The sequence below is a fragment of the Stegodyphus dumicola genome, chromosome 4, assembly GCF_044657685.1.
Source record: "Stegodyphus dumicola isolate Sdum_Otavi_A_Nest chromosome 4, ASM4465768v1".
Taxonomy (NCBI): Eukaryota; Metazoa; Arthropoda; class Arachnida; order Araneae; family Eresidae; genus Stegodyphus; species Stegodyphus dumicola.
Window position 1 is genome coordinate 146,968,466 of NC_140771.1, and position 26,983 is coordinate 146,995,448.

Below are 26,983 nucleotides of genomic sequence, written 5' to 3' on the forward strand. Positions count from 1 at the left end.
AATTTCGTATAATTTTAAAGCTCTCTTACATTACGTTAAAAACTCTAAACTATTGCATTAAAACTCTTTCACATTTTAAACAGTTCTTAGCCACTTCACACATATATTTGAAATTGTAATATAAGTAGTTGGAAGTAATAAAAAGAAACAGGATGTTATATTTCGATATTTGGAAGAAAAAATAAGCAATTTGGTGGACAATTTAATGGACAATTAAGAAATTTTATTTTTAATAAATCTAATCTTAATTTTAATCTTGCTATAGCAAGATAAACAGCTAAAAATAGAGAAAGCAGAAGAACAGAAGTAAGGAGAAATTCTCCGCGAAGAATGTCTCAGGTCACCCAATTCTTCCTCATAGCATAGTCCAAAGCAATAATAAATGAAGCAGTATGCCCTATAGAGAAATAATCGTTATAGAGAAATAATAATAATAATAATTTTGAACTAATTGTCTAACAGCCGCCTAGGGCTAGTCTCTGAGAATTTCTGGAAGTTCTGAAAAAATTAAATCCTAGAAATTCGAAAATAGATTTTCTGGAAGGTTTCAGAATGTCCCCGAGTGCGGAAGAAATCGCCAAATATATACAACGTGGTGGTAAAGAATCTCACTGAAGCTTAATAGCAGAGTTCGATTGTCAGTATTTTTGATCTGAGTTGAGCTGTACTTACAGTTCAAACGTCAATCGTCTCAAAGTTAAAAAATCTACATAGAGATACATATATATTTAAAGTTTTATTTGAAACTTTCCTATAAGCCTTCATTCCCCTAATTGTCAGTGTCAGAATAGTTAAATGTTGTAGCGCGCGTGAACGAATGCAAATTTTCTATTTTGAAGGAAGCAGTTAAAAGCCGAGTTTCGGTAGGAGAAAAAAAGTGTTAGGCTCTAGCTGCCAAATCTGCCGTAGGTACGTTTGCTCATTGCTGATTCAAGTGGCTCAATTGCATTGCTTTGCTGCCACTAGCTTAGAAGAGGGTACAAGATCGGGATCTCGCTGAGCCCTGTAGGCTAGTTTTCCCACTTGTTAAACATTTCAACTTTTAATTTCAACTATCTGACTTTCAGTTACCGCCCAAGTAGAGGCGAAGTTTGTTAGCGTCGAGTTATGGCACTGTAAATTTTAAAGAGCTAATAAAGGGTACGTGAACCCTTCTCCTGTGTAATTTCCTGCTACTCCAGTATATAGATAGAAGTTAACCCACTTGGACTCTACATGCTTTCCACATTATAAACAGACACATTAAACTTTGAGAAGAATTCCATTCAGACAAATTAACTTCTAAGAGCTCAAAACTATTTCTTAGTTATACTGTGAACTAACTTTAAAAATAAATTCTTCAGAAATATTGTGTTCCATGTTTATGCTTTCTCTTGTTTTACATCAGTTTCAGAGACTAATTTCTATTGGGGATAATTTTTAATTTTAGTTCCCGATGCATATACATTTTTTATGTTTCTTGCATTATAAAAAAGTAAAAATTATTTTATTATTTATAAATAAACTTTTTAAAAATAAATAATATAAAACTATTAATTTTATTATTTATAAATACATATTTACTTTATTTGAAGTAAACATGTATAAACCCAATCAGTGACCACCAGTTCTAAAGTAAATAAAACGCACAATAAATAAACATGAAATTTCTATACAAAAAAATACTAATTAAGTTAATAAATAATATGATAACAAACACATATAATACAAAAATACATAAAACCAAATTGTAAGTCAGAACAAATAGTTGTATGAATATATAGTTTCATCGTTTCATGATTACGTGATTGATAAATTACAATAAACCTCTCAAGGTTTTTTTTTTTTTTTTTTTTTTTTTTTAAGAGGTATACACTTCTAAAAGTGACTAGTATTTACTTGAAAGATGGTACAGAATATCACCGATAGCCACGTTTTTAAGACATTTCCACAGAAAACGGAAACACAGGAAGAATTGCTTTACTTTATTTTATTAACTTATTAACATAATTACAGTTAACTTAATGACTGGTATTAAATTTATTTGCAATTCATATTGTAACATAAATAGGAAATATAAATTTGTCCATGCTTTAACGGCTGGATGGTTTGTTCTGATGTTTGAGACATTTCTGATGTCTGAGAAATTAACCTGAAACTGAAACTAGGAGTTTCACTCTTTGTACATAGTTGAAAGTCTTTTCTCATAATCGGTATACGCTGGAACGTTTTAATGCAATATCAACAGGATGATAATTATTTACATGAAGTTTGGTGTTCAAGAAATCATATAGTTACACGTTTCAGTTTAAAATGCATAACCAAAACGTACCCTGCATATCACCGATAAACGATTAAAAATTAATTAAAAGAAGTTATTGTTTGTTCTTTTCGTAAACTACAGGGTTGAAGGAGAAAACCAGTGTTAAATTGTGGGAAAAAATAATTTCGTGGGAAAAATTAATAATAAAAATAATTTGTTTACTGCTTCAACATACGAAAATGTTTCTTTTGAAAAGGCTTTTCAGGCATGAAATTTTGTCTTTGAATGTCTTTGAAAAAGATTATCTATACCTTCGTTTACTTTCGTTTGCTTTCTTTTTTATTTTATTATAATTTAATTTTCTCTTTCTATCTATTCAAAATTTTTTTTAGAAAGTTGATATTTTTTCCAAGAATGAAAAGAATTAGAATTCAAAATTTGTAAAATTATCTCTTTTTGCTTTATTAAATAAATTATTCGTCGTTCATTTGTCTTAATGTAATCAACTAAAATGACATTCATTAAAACCAAAATTGTTAATTTTCTTTAATTAAAATATTTCATATAAGTAATCTTTTAATATAAAGGAACGTATCCATTTTTAAATAATTAGCAAAATTCTTCACACGTAAGTTTGCACTTTATATTTTAACACTCTTTAAATTGAGTTTCCCTATTTTTTAACCCCTATGTAATATATACATATAATATACAGGGTGGTCATAAAATAACTTCTCAGATATATGAATTCCTACGGTCTATCTGCTCAACCAATTGATATGAAACTTCAGATATTGTTATTTGAAGGTATGTGCTTGAGCAGCGGTCGTCAACCTTTAGAATTTGACGGACCACTACATATATAATTTTGTATTTGGCGGACCACTAATAATAATAACAATAATAATAGTAATAACTCTTAAATCAGAGTTAAAAAACAACATATTTATACTCAAAACAATATTCAACTTTACGTGTAATTGTAATTTTCTTTTGCTAATATAATTTTTGAAACATTTGGGTGTTCAGCAGCATGCCTTTATGGAAATTCAGGCTACAACCCTGACTATGAGTCACAATTAAAGCAGTATTAACATCTCACAGATACACATATTTCGTTCACATTGAAAAATTATATGAAAAGTGCAAAAATGTTACCTTCTTGTACAGAAAGCTTCAATTTCCATATCACTGAAAAAGGAACTTCACAAAAAGCAAAAACAAACCGGCAAACGCAAAGCAATATCGATAAACTGAAAGTGTTATATTATTGTTTACCGCCAATTTTTGATTATTGTAAAAATAATAATCACCGCTTACTCAGCAATGGCGCCATCGATCAACAGTTAGACAAAACAAAAACGGAAACTTGCTGTGATGCAATTATTAACAAGAATGCAGATGGTTCTAAAAAAAATTCCTTGCCTTTTGACATGGCAAGGAATTTTTTTTGAGAACCTGGAGAAAAACTGTGTTATTAACGATTACAATAGCATAGGTAATTCTAAAGGAAAGAGAATTTCAGTTCGCTCTATTATTGGTAACAGCAGCATATCCATGGATGCCAACTCTCACTTTTAAATGTCGCTAGATACACCTGCAAAAGTAGCTAAAAATTCGCTAAATTCAAAAGGAATTTCGCTAAAAGTAGTAACTAAAGTTAAAGAAAAAGTATAATCCATATTCCATAATAGGTTTTGTTTCTCGTCGTTTTTGAACTGAATCTTCATAAAAATATAAATAATGTCCCAATATTTTTGCGGACCATCGAAACGTTTTCCCGGACCACCGGTTGGCGACTGCTGTGTTAGAGAAATGCTGCTGTGATTTTACACAATAGAGCTCTCACGGTTACGGTTATTGTGGGAGCATTTCGAAATTTTCGAATAACATCATCCATTTTTTTTTATAAACCATGAATGACGTTGGAAGAAAGAAGAAAATTGCTGGCATAAAACATTTGCGAAGAAGAGCATTGCAAAGGAACAGAAGAGATGAGGAGGAAGAAAAAAAGTTACAAGTTTTCAAGTGTTCACCTTCGCGACGATAACACATTGCATGAGGGAGATTGCGGACAACAAGGAAGAACGTAACATCGTAGGAGGAATCTAACTTCATGTTTTATACCATCTTTTAGTTCTGATAAATATTTGTGGATCTGATGTGTAAGCCTTAAATTTCAGGTAATCACCACACCAGAAATTCATTGGAGTGAGGTCGGGTGTTCGCGATGGCCATGAAACTGTAACGTTACGGGTACACTTTAAAAACTTATAATTCCAATAAAAATGTTTTCCCTCTCTTGTATTGTCACTGATACGTTATAATGCTGTTCTTTGCAAATATTTTACGGCCGGCAATTTTCATCATACGTTTATCGTCCCAACGTCGTGTATTGCTTTTCAATGCTTTGATAAATTTGCACAAGAAAAGAGTGGGTGTTTCCATTCGAAAATTCCGAAACTTTTCCCCAGTAATCGTAACTGCGGAGCTCGTATTGTTTTAAATCATCACAATTTTGAGCGCATACCTTTAAATACAAATATCTGAAATTTCATTTCAATTGGTTGAGTAGATAGGTCGCTAAGAGTTCTTAAATAGGAGAAGTTTTTTTATGACCAGTCTGTATACATATACGTGCGTGTATGATTTCATTTACAAAGAAATTAAATAACGGTATTTTTGTTTAAATATTAACAGACAAACTACTTTAGTTATCTATCTTGGTGAATCACAGATTGTTTCAGTCCTTTAATTTAAATCAACAAATTTATATCAACAATATGTTTTAGTATATTTTTAATTTAAATCAAAAATAATTTTTACTTATCTTCATTTTAGGTTGTAGAGACATTAGGTAATTTTTAGAAGTAGGCAAGATGAAAAATTAGCAATCGCCTTCTCCGGAAATCGAACCACGGACCTCTGGAATACCGGCCCAGTGTGCAGAACTACTACACCACGAACGCACGCTATGAAAGCGGGAGAAATACCTTATACACTCCCCTTTTTAAAGGGCGACTGAGGTTTTTAAGGGACACACTCGCCAAAGCCTTGGTGAGGAGAATTAATCTTCCAATACCCTTTTAGTTCGGGCGCCACTGTAGAGACATTAGGTAATTTTTAGAAGCAGGCAAGATGAAAAATTAGCAACCGCCTTCGCCGGGAATCGAACCACGGACCTCTGGAATACCGACCCAGTTTGCAGAACCACTACACCACGAAGGCATGCTATGAAAGCGGGAGAAATACCTTATAAGGTTATTGTCCTAAAAATCCTTTTTTTAAAGGTCTTTGAAGTAGTAACTTCTTAGCGATTAATGTAAAAAAAAAAAGAATTTTCCCCCCTCCTGGAAAATAATATTCTCATTTTTAAAAAGTTTCCATTATATTCCCTTTCAATTATCCTTCACACACTGTAACTCTGTTATATTATTGCTTATATTAAAGACTCTTGATTATTAAAACACAGGAATAACCCTTTAAATACCACAACAGAGTTACAGAAATTTTAATATTACAAATTGTAACAAATACAATTTTATACATATCAAGCAGTAATAAAGTACACATTTGAAATTTTTGTAGAAATTTTTGGATGAAGCTACAACAGTTGCAGAAAAGGAAAATGTCATAAATGACAAACATCTGTTGCGTATTTTTCACGGTGATATTTTATTAGCTAGAGGGCAGCTCAACAAAGCCATAGACGATGTTTTTCATCCCCTTCTTCATCAACAGAACCTAACGGACTATAACAAAGGACTTCTTCTTCAAAAGTTAGGTAATGCTTGCAGGTTAGTACCATAATTCTTTCGCTCTTGACATGTATGGCACAACGTTTTCACATGGCAGGGTGGGAATATACCCACCCTGCCATGTGAAAACGTTGTGTCACTAGTAAGAAATCATTGATGCAGTGGTAATATATATTCCTTTCAAAAATTAGAATAAATAAGGCATTTTGGAATTTATGTAGCACTTTCTAACTGCAGGCACTGAAGTGACGAATATAGATACTGAATACTGACGAATATAGATACTGAACGTAAGCACTGACGAATATAGATTTTATTTTAATTGAGCTCTACATCTCCCACAGCTCTATATTTCTGAAAAACAAGTCTATTCAGCACCAGGATTAGCCTTCATGATTCACAGAAGTGCATGCGCTCTCGTTCTTCGCAAAAATAAGTTATGAAATTCTCACATGATTAAACAATTATTAGCACTAAACGAGGTATGCCCATTTTCACAATTTCTGATGCTTAACATAGCTAGTTAAATGCCTTGCCATTCAATGAACATGTATAGACTCAGGGAATATATCATGCAGACCCAGCTCAGAGGCTCGAAGAATGGCTATTAGTCGATGTGTTCGCGATTCCACGCAGGGTCATGTCACAAGCTTGAACGGTATTTCAAATGAAGGAGCATCTATTCCAAAATCAATACTGGTCACCAACGAGCAACTACGACAATAGAGGACCTCTATTTTGTCCTATTGGCGAAGAGAAATCGATGGCAGATAGCGAGCAAAGTCACAAGATACATACAACGCACTACTAGACGCCATATCGTCTTTCACTGCGGCCAGGAGATAGCACATAGGTGATTTCCCAATGCAGTTGGGGTTGGGGGTGCTGGGAAAGAAAGACTAGAAAGCTCAGCATTGGGATTGAGAAGTGATAGTGGAAGAGAGCCAATTTAATCTAAGTAATAAATTTCGGACATCTGAACATTTGTAAAGAACGGAAAAAAACGCCCCTAATGCTTCGTTAAAAGACTGTGTTTGGATTTGATGGATTTTTCACTTATTGAAAACAGTGCTTTATGGTTGTCCGGAACTCTGCATTGGCTGTGACATGTAGTTTAAATACTGGGTGACTGTTATTATATCGAGATTCTACTTTCTAACCTGTATATTTTCTGGCAGGCTGGAGATCTTTCCGCACACCAGTGTAATTATAAAGAATGGTGCTGATGTCTGTTCGTCTTAAAATTTATGAAATTGCATCTGAAATCTTATTATATACAGAAGGGAAATACTAAAAACTGTTGAAGCCACTTTAAAGTCTTTCGATTTTGAGAACTCTTTTAATATATATGTACGTTTAAATTTATTTACAAGTATTAAACGTCTTAAAATATTGCAATTTTTAATATTCTAATTGTATTAATTTTGCTATAGTTATATTTTCATTTTTGTATTTTATAATTTATTTGCCAGTATTCTTACTTTCTTTCAGATCCGCTGCTCGATGGGGACAGGCAAAGAATCATCTTCGCAAATCCATACTTATTGCTCAGAATCAAGGTGATAAAATATCAGAATACGATCGTGTTACGGATCTTGGAAATGTTTATCGTTCAGAAGGGAGGATTGCAGATGCTCTAAAAAAACAAGCTAGTCACATGGGTTATGCCTTTAATAGAGGTAATAAATAATACCTGTTGCATACACTATGTCTCCATACTTAGGTTATTAATGATTTTCTTTGCGAGTATCGCATGTAAATCAAATTTATTGCACAAGCAGTTATAAATTATATCATCCTGTGATCAACTCACAACCATCCCTACTAGAGTCTGTTTTCTGGGAAATCAGGATTCCGTTTTTACTAGATTCATAGGTATTTCCACCAGCCTTTGTAGCTGGAAATTAAAGTATTTTCCAGAAATTTCCAGGGAACATTAAATAAGCAGGTTTTATTTGAAATATTGAAATATAATAATTTCTAAAGAAGGTTAGTATCAAATCTGTATTTATAAGAATAATGAAAAAAATTACTCTTCTGTAGCACAGAAAAAGAAATATTTACAATGAAACAGAAAGAAATTCCATTTGGTCAGCTATAGCGTATATTATCGCTATATATTACTATATCATAACGCATATATAGAAAAAAGGGCAGCATAAGTCGTGATAATTAGCTTCTGATATGGAAAAGTTACCACAAGGCCCAAAGGGGCAGAAATAAGTGTTGACGAGTTTTTTGCAGCGTTGTGCAGAGAAATGTTAATGTAACAGAATATGTTTTATTTTTGGTATAGTGTTGAATCCAAGAAGAAAGAGAAAGAAACAACCGAATAAACTGAAGTTAATTATTGTCTTTGTTTGCAATGAATGACCTCATTTTTGAATGTATATAAATTCACAGTTCATTTTCTGAATTTATAGAAACATTCTCGGCAAACAATATAATTTCTTGGAAAATTTACCTGAAGTCATGGAAAGAAAAGATGCTTAATTAACTAGTGAAGTGATGATTTGTAACATCTAACAAAACTTTTATGAAATAAAACAAGAAAACTATCACAACCGTCTTATGGGAACTATTGTAGGATTCATGATAATTTGAAAATATTAAATTTTTCATATCGCGAAAGAATTCATAGTTTTAATTCTTGAATTATGCAGAGATAATGTAATATGATTATTAAAACATGTAAACATTTGCCATTTATTTAATTTCAATAAATATTTACTATTTGTTTAACGTTTCAATAGATGTTATTGTGTTATAAAATAGAGTCGGTAATTTACTAAAACATTCAGAAACATGTATACACATTTTTATTGAACTTACTACTTTTCTGATCTAGATTTTAATTGCTATCTGAGTTCTAAAATGACATTCTATACATTAATAACTGTACATTTTTGTGTTATTTTCAGGAGACTTATGGGGCTTAACAGTTGCTTGTTTCAATATGGGATTTGCCTTTTACTCGATCACTCCTAAACCAGACTTAGCAAGAGCCCTGAAATTATTATCTCTGAAACATGAGCTTGCCTCACGCACAGCTAATGAGCCCTTAAGAGGAATGGCTCTCAACAATTTGGGAAAAGTATTCTGTGGTAAGTGCACGCTCTTTTGATTCTTGAATTTGGGCTCTTGAACTGGAAAGGAAAGATATAATTTTTTTTACTGAGTAAATTATGATTTGAGAAGGTAGTTGATTTACTCTTTAAATTAAGAAATTCAGTATTGTTTACTTTCTGAGATGAAACCTTTTTTTCTGTCTTCTTATCTCTGGTATTAACTGACGCGCATTGACTCTTGAATGGCGAAAATTACCTCAGAGATTTTGACCGAAATTCTTTGTGAGAGCACACAAGTATGAAGAACTACTACTGCGAAATCGGGGGAGGGGGCTACTACTTTGTTTGCTGATAACACCATGATCAATTAAAAAAAAATAAATTACTGTATTCACAAATTCCGTCAGAAAACTTTCTTGTAATTCTTTCAATATCAACTTCTTTGTGTTTTGCGATTTAATTTGACGTTGCATCAATAAGGTGGCTTGGCTAAAATGGGAGCCATACAGATTTGGTTAGCATTTTAACGGAAGTCATAATTTGAGCCATCCCATAAATCCATTCTGTGGTTTTTTAATGCTTCGTTTGTTTTTCAAAATTAAGGAAAACAAAGTCTTTTTTTAATATCTGGAATACACTCTCCTTCATCCTGTTCTAGCTCTCAATAGTTACGACGTGATTTTTTTCTATCAGAGTTTGCAGGAACATCCTCAACGAGAAGAACTCTTAAATGTCGTGGATTGTTTAATTATAAGTTTTTGTATCATTTTCTTCTAAACAGCGGAGCAACGCACAAATCCTAGCAGTTCCTGCCACAGTACGTATGCGGCTCCAAAGTCATTTTGCACAAATGAGTCCATAACCTTTCGCGATTCGCTCTGGATCTTTGTAATGTTGTAAAAATGGAAACCACATTCACTTTCGGGAAAAGAAGCCAACAGGAGCTAAATTTGACAAGTAGAGTTAGTGCGGAAGCGATAACATGTTGTGGGTGACGAGAAACACGTGAGCGAGGAATGCTGCAAGGCAGGATGTTTTGTTATATCTCGGAGAATTATATCAGCATGCCGCATATTCAAGTCATTAAGATTAACATACAACATAATAACATTATATGTATTGCCATTTATCTTCTCCTGACATTCTGCTTGCAAAAGTTGATAATTCATTTCACATTTTTGGAAAATGTGTCTGGGGCGTGCCTAGTTTAATTCGGAATTTCTCGCTGGCCGTTTTTTCACCTTTCTATCTACGATGTGATCGTTGACTACCCCACACGTGTTTCTAGAAATGAAAACCTGATATGGCCTCTAAAAAGCAGCTACCTAGCTCCACTCCAGTACATTAGATGTGCCCTTCCAAGCTCGTATCTAGAGGCTATACTGAATAAAGAATTAGTCAAGAAATGGCAGCATCTTTGAGACACTGAAACAACAGGAAGATAGGTACATAAATTCCTCTGAAAATTTGAAAACTGTTAATCAATGGATATTTGTACTTTGCACTGTATTTAACTTAGCAAGGTCCATTTATGAGCTCCATGCAGCATATCAGCTCTTGTGGGAATGATAAGTGTGTTTGAGGAATCGTCGAAAATTGACCAGGGTTAGGGGGAATGTACATTTAGAAATATTGTTGTTCTGAAGCGCATATGTGAATATATGTGCATAGCCAATTCTATTTTAAACATTCTGAATTAAGTGACTTCTTGCAAACAACACCATCTATTTTCCCAGTCTCTTGAATATGTTACTGTAAAATATGTTTTATTACATATTTTACATATAATTCATTAGTATTAATATATTTACTATGTAATATGTGCTAGATTCCCCTACTATAATTTTGTTTTGTATTATTTAATGTGATTCGCTTTGATGGTTATTTTTTAATATTGTATGCATTTGAACCTTTATTTGCTATTTTATGTGCATCATGATTTTTACTGTACATAATCTGTGAGATTTTTTAATAGTGAAATTTTGCATTCAGATTTCTGTGCTATGAAATATAATTATGTTATATGTACATATTCCTAAATTTACTTCTTCTGAGTTTAGAGTAATACATAAGGTTGATTAATATCTGTTTGTGTCCTTATAAGTACAGTGTGTTAGCTGTATATTTATTATCTGCCAGGTAAACACTACTTTCCCTTATTCATCGAGTTCTTTTGTTTCATATTTTGTTTCTTATATATTTCTTGCTTTTAATTATTAGTAGTATGTCACAATCGTACCACTATGCATTTATGTAACTGCATTATTATATGTAGACACTATTTTCCTTTTAGTTATTGTTTTTTATATTTTGTTTTATTTTAGCTCTTCTGTATATTTGCCATCTTTTTCAACCATTAATTATTAGTAATTTATCCCAATTTCGTTCAGTCATCGTCTCTACCTTTGATACGTGAATATGTGTGTGTTCAATAAAGACTAATTTCCAGGCATGTGCAGTCTAGATATTTAGTTATAGGCAGTTACAACAGTGGGTTGCTTTAGACGATATGGTATGTGGATCAGTTGCCTCACTGTTGACGAAAAGAAAGAAAAGAGATTCATGTATACACTTTGAATAAAATTGAACGTTTAAGTTGGCATACCATTCTTGTAAATGTAATTATAATAATATATTAGTAACATTAGTGAACTCTTGTTTCTTTCAGCAATGGGGCAGCATGAAATGGCTTTAAAAGTAATGACTCAATCAGTAAAAGTAGCTCAACAAACGCTGAATATCGCTGGAGAAGGTATGGCTTACGGAAACATCGGAACTTCTTACAGATCACTTGGTAAGTTATCTGGTTTAATAATGCGAAAATCGTTTTCCTTATTCATTAGCTCGCATTCTTAAAAAAAATCTGATGTATTACTTTCACATGGATACCTTGAATGTTAATGAAGTTTTTCTTTCATTCTCCTAAATTTTGTAACATATATAGCTTCCTATATTTATTTTTGAGCGAACAAACGTAATTTCGATTAACATTTCATTACCTTGTCGCTTGAAAAGAGAGGAAGCGGGTTTAATATTAAAGAAATATATATATCTGCTGAATTAAAAAACCTTCCTCTCCAGAATATATGTTTTCTGTGAATGATTTTTAATGCTGTATCACGGATCTTTGAAAGAGGTACATCATCTTTATTAATTTCTGCCTATAATTCCAAGATAAATGTGCATACGGATGCCATGCTATAAAATTAATTTGTCGGTCGCTGTAACACGAGTTTTGGATAAAGCCAGTCTAAAATTTTAAATTTCTTTCCCCCTTATTATCATGATATTTTCAGTACTAGTTATTTTCTAAACTATTGGAGATTTCACAAAAAAAGTGAAATTTTTCGAGTTTCATTTTTAGTAGGGATAATATCTAATGAAATCTCATAGCGGCGATTGGGCTGTTAGTAGTTTCCATTAGGAGGTGTAGTGATCGAACTGGATTTAATTAAAATTATTTAATTGCACTATTTGAAGCTGAAATCACAATCTTCTTACAATAACGAAGTTGCTCTACGATATATCTTACAAGTTATAATAATGTCCAATCACTTCCGAAGTGATTTAGACAGCCCCAGTTAATCTTTTAAAGATAAGGAATCTATTTGAGAGCTAAGGATCACCGTTATAAACTATCAGTTTCATTTAAGTTGAAAATAATTTACATTTAGATGATTCAGATACTACTTTTACTCATTATCAATTTACTGAACGTGCAATGTATTCCTTTCCATTATAAATATGAATACTTATAATGGAAATAATACTACAGCGACAATGCAGCACGAGAGCAAATTCACTGCTTGTTCATTAGAAGCGATAATTTTTGCATGTGGCTGAATTCAATTAGTTTTCAGCACATAGTAGTCTCTGTTCATTCTTGTCTCAGGCGTGTCAAAACTGACATCGATAACCATAGTAAATGACTTACTGGAACTTGATTTTTATCATGTGTTACTGCCTTGAAGTGTTGCTATCACCATTGAAATACTAAAGCGTGGCTAAATGTTTCATTGCCATATGCTCACAGTTATATTGCAAGGGTTCAGTTCATATAATTAGAGACTTCTTCCTTACCCAAACAAACTACAAACGTACTATATACTTTTACTCCCTATGACCAAATACTCTGCTTGAAGGCCACGTTGCTAACTTTCATTCTCTAGCCATTAGTATTCTGTTGAGTTGAGTTATTCTTGCCATTAGGCTTTTGTACGCCGATATCGGTCTGAGCCATTTTGCACGTTAGTTGTACTGTGAACAGTGACGAATTAACCTATTTTTAGGGTCCTAGACATTTTTTCCTACCGGGCCACTGCACCCATGGTATTATGTAATTTTTACGAGAACTTTCCAATAAAATAATAAATGATAGTTACATAACAATAATTAAAAAGTAGTCAGATTTTCAAAAACCTTTAATACAGTTTCCATTGTTAGTATGTTTATAAATATGCGGTTGATTATGTATCAATACAATCAATAGAACTGGAACTTTTTGTTCGTATGTCATAAATTAAGAAAACGAAATTTATTCTGCTAAATGTCAAAACTATAGTTTTGAAAAAATGATTATGAAATTAATTCAAAAATCCTTTTTTCTGGCTTTCAATTCTGCAAATTTATCAATTATTTCTTCGTAATTAATATTATCCAACGAATGTTGTTCTATGTATAGTATAGATAAAGAACTTAATTTTGTTTGACTTAAGGAGTTTTGTAAATAATTTCATTCGCATTTTAACACCGAAAACCATCTTTCACCAGATCCATTTGATGCAGACAAAGTTAAAAATATATGCAATATGATATTCATATTTGGAAATGCCGAAGCAACTTTTGTAGTCTTTATAAATCGCAGCATGTCCGATGGCAACGTTAAATTTTGGCTTTTACATTGCAAGAGAAATTGTAACAGTTCCTCATTCAATTCCTTTTGTATCAATGTCTTCACTGAACCATTTTTTTAGTAATGTGGTATCTTCAGATTCAAATGATATATTGTCATTTGAGGTCTGCATGAAATATTTTAAAAATCTCATTAATATCTTTGTAACTTTTGCTACGTTGTTTCATTTCAAAAGATATTTTGTCATAAATTACGTAAAAGCAATTTCGTTTAAAGGCTTCGTGACTGTGATTACATGAGCTTCTGTTCGTCTTCATCATGATAAACTGCATCAAAAAATTTTTTCCATTTTCACGATCTTTTATTAGTATCGGAATAAGTTCTTATTTCTGACGCTTTAATGCTCCGCTCCTATTTCCGAAAATGAATTTCTTAAACTCTTAACATTGTAGAGATATTAGGATATTTTGATGCTGGAGACGTGAAAAATGACCCATGCCCTCGCTGGGAATCGAATCACGGACCTCTCGAATACGCGTCGAGCGTGCTGACCACTACACTACGAAGACATCCTAAGAAGGCGGGAGAAATACCTTATATACGCCCCCTTTTAAATTACGACTGGGAATTAGGGGACCCAATCGCCAAATCCTGATGGCGATGAATCATCATCCACCACCATTTTTAGTTCGGCCACCACTGTAGAGACATTAGGATTTTTTGGATGCAGGAGACTTGAAAAATGAGCAATGCCTTCATCAGGAATAGAACCATAGACCTCTCGAATACGCGCTGAGCGTACTGACCACTATACTACGAAGGCATGCTAAGAAGGCGGGAGAAATACCTTATAACGTAATTAAATAAATTGTCAAACATACTTGCCACAACCGAGATTGGCATAGCAGAGTTTTGTAGGATGCACTGTTTGCATTTATTATGGAAAGATTTTATTCCAAATAATAATGATTAATAAAATGATAAATGAATTCTAAAAATGCTAATAAAATGAATTCTAAATTATTAATTTTGTTTGATATTTCTCGGAATTCCAGTTTTACTGAACGTTTCTGAGATTAATCTACAGATATATCAAGTAGAGCATTTTTTATTTCGTTGAACCGATAGGGAATCGCGTTAACTATATCAGCTCTACAAGACCACTTTGTAGTACATAATGGTTTTACTGTAAAATTTTTATTATTTGCTACAAAACGATATTCTAAAGTGTTCCACCTATTAGTAGACGCTGAAAAAAACTTATAAACGTTTTCCATTAAAAATTAAAATATGTTATTTCTCGCAAAACATGATTCACTAGCCTTACTTCTATCAGATTTAACGAACGTGAAGCACAAGGAACGTAATGAGCTGTTTGATGCTGTTTGAAGCTGTTTTCTAATGCTGTTTTGAAGCCCCGTGTACTTTCCAGATATATTTCCTGCATTGTCGTAGCTTTGTCCTCTACAGTTGTAATTATTTAGAGCTAATACTTTAAGGTTCTTTAAAACTTCATTTTCTAATGACTCTGAATTAATTGGTAAAAATAAAAAAATATCTTTATTGGGATTCCATCTTCTGATACATAACGCAATATAAAAATTAGCTGGTTTACGTGTGTTATATCGGGGGTAGAGTAAATTATAATTGAGAAATGTTTAGTGGCTTTACCTTCTGATACGAATGTTTCTAATATTTTTTTTTAAATATTTCAATAAATTCATCACAAATAGTTGACGAAAGATAATTCACGTTGCTTCTTCCAGTTGATGCGAATATTCGAAGCTAAATACTCAAATTCTTCAAAATATTCTAGAGCTTCTATGTAATTTCCACTATGGGAAGCAGAAAAGAGCTCATTACTGCCATGAGATGCTACAGAATTTTTAGCCCAAAACTTTATTATTGCTACTACCCGTTGCAGTACTTTTCTCCAATATTTTTTCCTCCTAAATACTGTTTCCCAACGGCAGTATCTATACATCTCTCAACTAAATTTCTTGCTATTAAAATTTTAATAGAATATCTATTTGATCAGTAGAATTTTAGTGTTCTTGCACTCTTACATACATTTGCATTTTTCCAGTCCGAGTATCCTTCTGTAAAAGTTGTTCGTTTAATCGAAAATATCTTGCAAACGTAGCAGTAAATTGCTTTACGTTTGGACTGCACATTAACCATTCTCATTCAGCGTTTTCACCATTTGCTTTATTGCGAAAAAAATATTTTTCTTTGATGACCGAGTTACAGTTTTTCCACCTTCTGTTACTACATTTTTAGCGGTATGTATATATGAAATATTTGATGGTGGTTTATTTTTAAGCAAATAATGTTACATGTTTGTTGCTAAATTTAAATAACATAAAGAAATGTCCAAATTTTCCGAAACTCAAGTATCATTAACGGTGTTAAGTATATATTGTATATTTTGAATTTCTTCTTCCTCACTTGTAGTTTGGTTTTCCCCCACAATATCTGGTATACCTTCTATTTTTTTTTTCATTTCTATTATTTCAATTTCGGTCTTATTGCTTTCTGTCATTTGAGTGTACTTCATGTTTTCCAAAATATTCATTCAGAAGTGGACGTTTCTTCAGACTGAACTTTCGTATTAATATTATCGGTTTTTGTATTAACTACATATTTAAACAAAGCATATTTTTGTTTGTTTTTCTTCCAGCATTTTATTCTTACGCTTTGTTTTTTCGCTGCCTGAAGCGTGACGATAATTCATTTTCTATAATTTATTACATAAAAAGCTACTTCAACTAACTAATCACTTCCAGAAATTTAATATTTTGAGCCAAAAATACTACTCTTGTTATGTTAATTTGTTTACTGGAATTCTGCGCACCATGCAATACACACCCAATATCACGTGCCTCGCTCCGTGCACAGGTAATTAATATCATTAGTTTTAGTTCATCCATTATCTTTGATTTAAGCCAAAACTATTATCTTCTGTAAGTACGAGTTGGTGCCGACTGTTAAACTTTATTCAAATAAAGTGTCCTTTACACCCTTTTCCTGTCTCTGTTGTACCTGGAAGACATGCTGATAATTCACCAGTTTGTCTTTCATAATTCTGGTTTAATTTAATGCTACCTAAAAAGGCCAAGCACTAAAAGTTGAAGGTTCAAATACGTTCATGTATCACATTCCGAAATCTCAATACAAAGCTGCGATGTTTAATATCAGGAAATAAGAACAAGAAAAGAAGAAGTGGTCTAAACATTTTCAGTTTGCCCTTGTGGTCTGAGAATTAACAAAATTCTTAATAGGTAAAATTCAGTCTTTGCTTCACATTACTAATAAATTATATATGATGGGAGGAATAATAGCTCCTCAGAAAATTTAATCTTTTTACACCTATGTGACTATTTGCAAGGATACTTATACTGAAATGTTGTAGTTACTTCTCTAGACTATCTCCTACGTGCTTCTAAGAAATCGACTAACATTTTATTACATAAAAGTTGGCTCGACTGGGATAGCTTGTAATAGACGGATTTTAGAAAGCATTCATAATTATCGGTTTCTTCCCTAGATGTGGAATAAAAAATTGTTTTGAAATTTCTTTCTTAGATTTTGTCATTGTTACTCCTGATTGAGAATGAAATAGCTAAGATTTTGTTTGAGACGACTGCTAATTAATCAAAGTAGTTTTACATTCTAAACGAAAAAATATTCATTATGGTTAAAATAAATAATTTATTCACAGGGAACTATGAAGCAGCTATTTTAAACCATACTAAATATTTGACAAATGCATCTGGCCGAGGGGATGATGGAGGGGTTGCCATCATGCAGAGAGAACTAGCTATCGATTACCTCTGCAAAGGGGTAAGTCAATAATAATTTTAATTACATGAATAAGAATTTATATTATTTTCTCAGAAATTTGAGCATTTAAAATATGTAAATATACGTACTATTTGTAAGCTGAATATTTTGAACTTTTCAGTTAGTTTTGAAATAAGATAAAATGTGGTAGGAAAGAGAAGAGATTCAATAATTTTAAATTTCCTAATGCCAAAAAATTACTTGTGAGCAATAATGTGGCTGGCTGAATTTATGCTTGGGTGTATGGCAATTTTGGAGTTTCCAGTATTTTTTATCTAAAAACGATATCTTACTTACATTTAGTTTGATCAGCTTTCCATATCATACGGCTGTGCTTATGAGAATACCAGCATAAAAAATTTATCTTAAGAGTATATTTATTATATATGTGTTACATGATTTTATGAAAGAAGAATATACTTTGGATTAATAGAAAAATTTGAAATTTATATTTAGGCATCTGTGAAGAACTTGACAAAATCTCTCTTCATTATAAAAATAATATATTAACTTTGTAAATTATCATTAAAATCATTGTTTAAATTTGAAAACCATTTGTTTATGCATGAAATTTATGCTTTTTTAAAGAAGATTTTAGAAAATTGCAGTCACATTTGAAATTTTGAAGTTCTTAGTTTTCTATCTGAAAAACAGTTTAGATTCCTGCATTAAGCATTATAAGTGTTCATCTCCCATAAAACGACATACATCAAAGTGATAATCATTTTATTGCACAGAGGCTAGCTGAGCAAGAATTAATATACTACTAGCGAGCAAGCTCTCCAGATGAGCAGGCTTTTCAAGGAAACAACCAGTTCGTGAATAAAGTTTTTGTTCCCAAATTAATGTTTTCAGAGTGTAATACCTCGCAACAAGCCGCAACAATCGATAATAAATATCTCGTGCAACCCGCAACAAGTCATTCGTAAATAAATTTTTTGTTGCCGTTACAGCGGTTTCAGAGTTTTTAATTAATATTTCGGCTGATTAAAATCATAAGAAGATGAGAATGGTCAAAATGGCTTCCTATGAGTTTTTGGAATCCGGAGCTACCTCTCCCGAAACTCAGCAATGCTATTTTTATTTCATATTTTGTAGAACTTACAAATTTTTATTAACAGAGTCTCCGACTTGAAAGCGAGCAATGGCAAAACTTTTCCAAACAAAGCATTTTTATCTCCAGTGCTCGAGACTATTGCCATTCGGAAAAATTAGTGCGAAAGTTAGTGTTTTCAGAGTTTTCAATTAATATCTCGTCTGTATGAAGTGAAGTGGTACGAAAATGAGAATGTCGAAATAGTGTTTTCGAAAAACTCAACTCCCTGCCGTTCCGGAGGAGATCGTGCCACAAACAAATTAACCGACAGACACGCACCGATTTGAATAGTATAGATTACTGTACTTCACAACATGTATGTACTCCAATGCCCAATGACCAAGGAATTTAATCTGAAACATCCTCAAAATACTGTCAAGATGTTTAAAAGACTTATCATTAAAACTCCAGCCTTAATCAACAATATCATCAACAAATTAGCAAGCGAAGGCACGGACTTGGGTCGAGTAACGTAAAAGAACATTAAACTGCTGTTCCTAATAGAATCGTTGACTGATACAATAGTTTTTAAAGGAAACATGGTTTCAGGACTGTATTTGATTTTATTTATTATTAATTACATCTAAGGTAGTATTATTTATTCAAAAATATTTATATTAGGACAGTATTTAGGACCACAAATAGGATTGTATTTAAGATTATTGTTTTAGGACTCATTTTATGTATTATTGTATAAGTAAGAATGAATTAACTTGATCGATATGCCAAGCAATACTATATCAAGGCACCTGGTTGATTATTATGCGCGGATCCTCACAGCAGCCGTTGGGTACTTAAGATGGTCAATGGATTGAGGTGTTACCTGGTGAATAATTGGAGACGGACTAGTGCCTCTTCCGCTTCTACCTCTACCACAGTTCACTTTCATATTTCTTATTATTTGGTGAGTAAGGGTGGCACTGTGCAATAAATCGCATTAATCTTGGCAAGGCTGTGGAAAATGACTTCCCAAAACCACTTTTGCGGTCTGCTGGCACCGGTTGGTCATTAGTGTTTTAAAAAGTGACAAATATCTTAAGAGACTGATTATAATATTTTATTACATTGTTGCTTTTCTATTTCGAATAGGATTTAGAACTTGCAGAAAAGCAAGTCAGGGAAGCCATCACGACGCTTGAGAGCATTAGAAGCAAGTTAGGCCCTGAAGACAGTTCTAAAATAGCAAACTTTGACAAGAATCAAGCCGAAACATACAGTCTTTTACAAGTAAGATTAATTTTATTTTTAAATTTTTTAAAATTATATTCAGTAGTTATATCTTTTTTTAAATGTAAAATATTGCTTAAATTTAGTTCGAAACATTTCAACTAAGTTCAGAGAGGCATAAAAAAAGGTGTTTTATAATTATTTTACTAATAATATTTATAATGATTATAAAGTTCGCTAAAAGCAAGTTTGATAATATCTATCTTTCTATAAATTCTTCCTATTCATTTTTTTTGCTTCTCAATATGCGTCTGCAAATTTCTTTCACCCCTTAATCGAAATTTCAAATATTATGTAAAACTAAAAATTGAGAGTATTTTTTTATTATTATCTGCAAGAATGTGTGTAAATTTTGGAATTAAAGAGCATTTCAAAGTAATACCTACATTATTTATATATTAATACATAAACTGTTGATATACGTATGATAAAACTAAAATTTAATGAGGAAACATGGTATTGATTTCGTTGCCTTTATATGATATACCTGCACTGTGTAATTTTTTACAATAAAAGTAATTGTTCTTTTTCTTTTGTAAAATTCGGCAAACTGTGTTGACGTGGTTGGGATAATATTTATAAACCTGGGGAAATAAGGTTACAATACCATGTAATTCAACTTGACGTTTATCAGCTTTTATAACTATGGCAGTATTTAATTGCCATAAATATTACAATATTAATGCAACAAATGATAACAAATTCTCGAATACATAATCAACAAGTTTCTTTTCTGTACAGGTAATTCTATGTCGACGGGATAAATTTTCAGAGGCTCTGGCACTTTCAGAGTTAGCTCGAAGTCGTGCTTTAACAGATCTGATTAGGGACAAAATTGTTAAGAATATGGATGTTAAAAGTGCTTCTTGGATATACAGCTCTGATTTTGTTTCCAGGTAACGGAAAGCAACAGCTTCTTTCACTATAATTTTGATTTCGTAAAAGCAATATTTATTTTTTTAAAAACTACTTAAAGTTTAATTAAGACTCCTATCTATAATATAAAATACAACTTTTAGCGTTTAGAAATTATTTAAAGCTTATTAAAATGTATATTCACTTAATGGTTGACAATTAAAACCACCGGTTTCGTAATATCATTTTAATTTAAGAGTTATTTATGTTTTTATAAATAACTCTTAAACAGAAATAACAAGAAAATAAGAATACAAATTAAAACAGTTTGATTGCTGTGAGCCAATGGTCTCAAACTCAAATTGCGATGCAAATGCTTGATCTGAAAACGGCTGACTGAATAGAAAACTTGTTTTTAAAACTTACATAAAGCTACATTAAAACTTAAATTACATTTTAAAACTTAAATTTTACAGACATTATAGGGTTTTACTTGATCTGGTAAAAGTTAAATATTCTAAAACCCAAATAAACGTAAGGCGAATGCCTGAAAGTACCACAGAGATTTTGAAAGGTTTAAAATAACCCTTTTTATTTAAATAGGAACTTTGGATATAAATGCACGTTCTTGAGCCTAATAATTCAACCACAACTCCTGGCGATGCAACTAAAGTAACAGTCAAATTCCAATGTAAAACTCGGGCTTGTAGGTAAAGACTACGCCGTTAAATTTTAATCTAAGTTTGTTTAGAACTTCTAACAGGCATATCAAATATCGGCAATAATAACGCAAAGCCAAATAATTACAAACTTACCTGAGCTGGTAGGAAAACTAAGTGAAATAAGAGACCAGACATAAAGAAACTGATCTGTGTTAAACAGTCTCAAATTTCGCATTAAATTTTAGAATGATAACCAATTTTTAATCTAATATTTGTGCTTATTTAATTCAAATAGCTACAGAGGCTGTTCACACATTTTTTAGACGATGTATATTGTATTCACAAAACTAAATTACATAAAAATCTTGTGTTTTAAATGTTCTATTTGACATCCCTTATTCTGAAATATCTTTCGACACCACAATTTCCAGGATAATAATGCCTTTTGAAGTGGCAGAAGAGGTATTTTATCCCATTTCTCCCGAACAGCTTTCCAGAGTCCTGTTAGGGTTTTGGGACAACGTTTGGATAATGCAATTTGTAAAAGTCCGAAAGCACAAAAATCCATAGGTGACACATCGGGAGATTTAGTAGGGATATCCGTTAAGGATATGACCTTGATACCAGTTTTTTGTTCCATTTCTTTTAGGAAATTTACAGTGGATTTTAATGTGTGACTGCTAGATTTTTCCTGATGGATTCTCGCAGATTAATGGCACTGTGGGTAAAGCGATGGTATTTCATTCAGAAAAATTGGCGATAAAATAATGTTCCTGATAGTATTTGGACTTAATCTTGACATTTTTTTTGCACTCTCTTTATTTTTAACTTGCCATTATAAGAAAAACCAGCAACAATCATGAATCCCTTAAAAAATTTTTTTTCGATTCTTTGAACCATGTACTTAAATTTTTTTCTCCTCCTTTATGATAATAAATGGCTCTTTTTTTTGTTACAGTCATTTAAATACAACCATGCTTCATCTATTGTGACAATTGTTTTCCATTTTTCTTTGGATGTTTCTTATATAGAATCCTGCAGCGTGTCCTGCGTTGAGCGATATGCTTTGGAAGAAGACGATGCACATTGCGTTTTTTCGCTTTCTTAAGATTTAAATCAACGTTTATCATTTTGTTTACAGTGGACTTTGACTAGGGTTACAGTGGACGTGTTACAGTGGACTTTACTCCTTTGACTAGGGGGATTTTCTTTTAACGTTAAACAACGTACCTTTGCAATAGTCAAAGATGTCCGTTTTTTCTTTGGATACTTGTTTGGAATTTTTGCCCCACTTGAGTGTCCAATATTATGTTTTCTTCCTTTCTTGTTGATGATATTACCTATCGACTCTTTAGATATTACAAAACCATGACTCTCACATCGTTTTTGGATAACGGAGTATGCATATTTCTCTTCGGAAAGAGCGTAAATGTAGTCTTCGAACCACTGCTTTGTTAAATTCGCCATTTTGAATAAAAACAAAACTTTCAAGCCACAGACGATAATTTTGACTTTTAAAAACATAGTACAATTGTAATTACTTCTTTTGCAGCAAACGATGTTTTATTACCACTTACCAAAATCGTCTAAAAAATGTTCGAACATCCTCTGTAATAGGTTGTGCAAATTGCAATATATCTGTACGTATTTTTTAATATTTCTCTTGAGAGATTAAAAATAATCATTGTAAAGTATAGTGGTGGTAAAGAAGTTTTTTTTAATTTTTGTTTACATGGTACACATTAGGCAAAAGGTTGAGAATCGCTGATCTAACTGATTTGCATTCTGGTGAGGAAACGATAGGAGATACAGTAAAGATTCAAAACATAAATAAATAATTAATTTAAATAATAATAGTAATCGAACAGAATTGTTGACAAAAAAACAAATGAATAAATAAAATAAAATGGTTTTTAAATTTCTATTACTGAATATTTATCAAAACATATATAAACAATAATAATAACACAAAGGAAAAAATTCAAATTTTTATGTAGTATCTATCTAAAGTGTAAAGATTAGTAATTCCAACAAATTTCTATTAGCTATACTTTGCCATAGCATTAACAGGAAAATATTAAATTTTATTGGAACATTTATTTCAGGAAATTCGAATATGTTAAATTAATCACTACCTGGAAAATCAGAAATTTTAGTATACGCACAAGTATATTATGACAAATCCTTGAACTATTCATTTTGTCATTTTTCCTTCAACAGAGTCTTGCACGTAAAATCAGTTCATAACTTTATGTCTCTAAAATTATAAACACAGTATTTGCAACAAATGCTTAATTAAAATGCATTAACTGCGTAAAATTGCTCAGGGGGCAGACAACTGCTGCAAGTGTTATATATAATATAAAGTACTGTGAACAATGCCATACGTTTAAATATTTCTTTTTGTAATCCACTGTAATCGTATAATTTTTGTAATCGCACAACTAATCAAACTTTTTCAATAGCTAAAGAATTATTTGCTAAATTCGACGTGTAAACTGTATTTCGACTATTCAACCAACACTGAGAAATATATGCAGTTACTAAGTACTGAGTGTTTGGTTATGAAGTGTTCAGCATACAGAAGTTAAATCTTTAAAAATATCTATTATATATACTTGCATGTTTTTAATATATTTCTCAAATTTCTTCTACGTTCATGCGTCAACTGATAACCAAAGTTAAGTTCACTGACAATGCTGCCACTGCACAGCAATAAAACACTTATATTGTAGCTGTTATAAAGCAGTATGGAAGGCAATTTCTGGTACTTAAAAGCATTAATTTTTGGATCTAGGAAAGGAAGACATACAAGAAGACTGTTTAATTGTTTGAGAAAACCCTCTGGAATTTATTACCAGGAGATTACTGATTATTTTCTGAATACCTGTTTTGCTATTAACGGCACCCTTAATAAAATCCATTAAGAAATTTATAATGCGAAAATCCCTTTGGAGTCTTCATTTGCTATAGCAGAAACCCAAAATTTTCATAATCTATATTTTATGATATATAATTTCACTATTTTTTATATTTTCATTCCGAATAATCTGAACTTATATTTCACAAATTATTGTTTTCAGGAAATGTGTATTTTCAAAACGTTAAAGAAATACGTTGCTCAACTTTTACCTACTTAATTAGAAATTTATAGATTTGGCTAAAAGTTTCATTTAAACCACTGCATCCATTCTAAGTAAAAATACCAGAAACCATAAAGAAAAATATGTTACTTGAAAACGTGCTTAAAGACATAAACATTTCGCCTACGTAATATAGCACAAAATGTTTTACGTTTAAAGCACAAAGTAAATTTTATAAAAACTACCTTTAGATTTCCTTTAGTAACTAGGAATTTATTAATAATTTCGTAGTTTATTTAAGCAGTGCTTTTGATATAACAATGATATTACAGGTGGGAAGAACTTGTGGATGAAATTCTCAATGATTATAAAGCGACAGCTGATGCTTTGGAGACAAATTTTTTGGTGTATTCTGTTCTGAAAGATTATGACAAAAATACTGTACAACAATGGTTGTACATTTGGTTGGTATTGTGCAAGCAGATGGCAGGAGATGGAGAGAGGGTTCATTTTAGGAAAGTAATCTTGAGTGAAGGTGTGGAAGAAGATACTCTTGTGGACAGCGGTTACTTTGCTAGTTTGACACGAAGTTTTAAAATGGCTTCTGTTAAAGGTAAGGATAATATTCTGCAATATGCGTAATTCCAAGTGTGGTATATTAAATACGATATCATTGCTAAAAACTCGCAGCTTCATATTATATTTGATTTTCGGTGGAATAGCTAATTACAAGCATTTGATCTGAATAAATAATGATAAATTAACTCAAACCAAGCATACATAGTAAATATGTGAGTTCACTAATAAATAATCTAGCGTATGTGAAAATGATTATACATAATTTATCTGGGAGTTGATATGGTAGTTTGCGAAGCCGGCTGCTATTATCTTTAGGTCTCTGTTCGAATCCCCGAAATGGCATGAATGTTTGTAAATGTGTAGTGTTTTTGCAGCATGAGCGCTTTAAATCCTGTTTAGTACACTCCATAGGCTGGTGGCTTCCCTTGAAATGTTCTTCATTAAAACTGAGATAAAAATGAGCAGAAAGTTATACCTTCCCCATTAAAAGCCCAAATGTTTGGCTAACTACAGGCTTGAATCTTTGATATTGATGAATTCCGGGGCCTGAACAGCAACAACTACATGAACTTCTCATGTGATGTTTGCATTTAGTATACAGTTTTATTCTTAAACTATACTGACGTACACCATTCTCATTTTGTATCTTCCTTTAAAAATGAACCTTTCATGAAATGAGGAGAAGATCTGAGCTTATACGACAAGCTATTATGCACTTTTTTGATTAATTATATAAACTTATTCATTGAGAATAATACTTACGTTTCGCAAATCATCATATTAAAATGAAATTGACGATACAATTTTCTAGAGTATGGGCTTATAGCAATCTAGTCCTTACAAAATTGTTTTCGATAAACAAGAAATCCTGGAGAATTAAAAGAATTCAAAAATCTTTAATCTCTCTATATAAATATGTTTTTGAAACAACAATGGTCAGTTTAATAAAAATAATTAAAAATTTCGAATCTTGTTAAAAATAATGAACTGTTCTGTCACATTTAAAGCTTTGAGTGAGTACTGCATATTAAATTAAGCCAGGAACTTTCGCGAAAATATTACTTTTTAAAAAATTATTTTTAATTAATTAATATACTAATTCATTTTGTCAGTTGCTTTATGGAACGAAATACGAATTTGGTTTTTGATTATGATGAAACATCTTATATTCTAGCTATAGGAGAACTAACAGCTAAAATAAATTCTGATGAAGTAAAAGATGAAGAAGACGTAGATTCAGAAATACCAGACACCCCAGAGGTGAAAGAATTGTTATTGCTCTTAGGGTCATTCTCTTTATCAGAAAGTGAGCAAAGCGAAAATCTATCAGTTACCACCCAGATCGAATCTGTTGACAGAGACCTTTCCAAAACGGAAGAAAATGACAATACTCGAGCAGAAATGTTCTTGGTAAGGATATTTAAGTATTTTTCTCTTATTACTTTTTAAAAATTTATTGAAATGTAAGCACTTAGTTTTCTTTGCTTCATATCATACTGAAGCCGTTTTTGTTAGCTTAAATGTTCAGTGACTTCAAAATTTATTCGACTAACAAGCACTTAATGTTTCGACCGTTTCAATTTTGAAATGTTCTTGCTAAGGATGTTCAAGTATTTTTCTTTCATTAGTTTTTTTTATTTATTGAAATATAAGTACTTAGATTTCGTTGCTTCATAGTGAAGACGCTTTTATTAGCTTAAATGTACAGCGACTTCAAT

The 26,983-nt window shown here is 31.8% G+C and overlaps 1 protein-coding gene across 3 annotated transcripts in view; it reads left to right on the forward strand.

Moving 5' to 3' along the window:
• The window catches only part of LOC118191352 (tetratricopeptide repeat protein 28-like), a 91,293-nt gene that overhangs the window by 26,551 nt on the left and 37,759 nt on the right, over nucleotides 1-26,983 (forward strand). For all 3 annotated transcript variants that reach the window (XM_085815593.1, XM_085815595.1, XM_085815594.1), the window contains 9 exons: nucleotides 5,831-6,039; nucleotides 7,492-7,679; nucleotides 8,922-9,104; nucleotides 11,737-11,862; nucleotides 17,642-17,763; nucleotides 19,949-20,086; nucleotides 20,828-20,982; nucleotides 25,019-25,299; nucleotides 26,440-26,675. In XM_085815593.1, coding sequence (XP_085671719.1) covers nucleotides 5,831-6,039; nucleotides 7,492-7,679; nucleotides 8,922-9,104; nucleotides 11,737-11,862; nucleotides 17,642-17,763; nucleotides 19,949-20,086; nucleotides 20,828-20,982; nucleotides 25,019-25,299; nucleotides 26,440-26,675 — 1,638 coding nt within the window. The remainder of the gene's footprint in view (nucleotides 1-5,830; nucleotides 6,040-7,491; nucleotides 7,680-8,921; nucleotides 9,105-11,736; nucleotides 11,863-17,641; nucleotides 17,764-19,948; nucleotides 20,087-20,827; nucleotides 20,983-25,018; nucleotides 25,300-26,439; nucleotides 26,676-26,983) is intronic.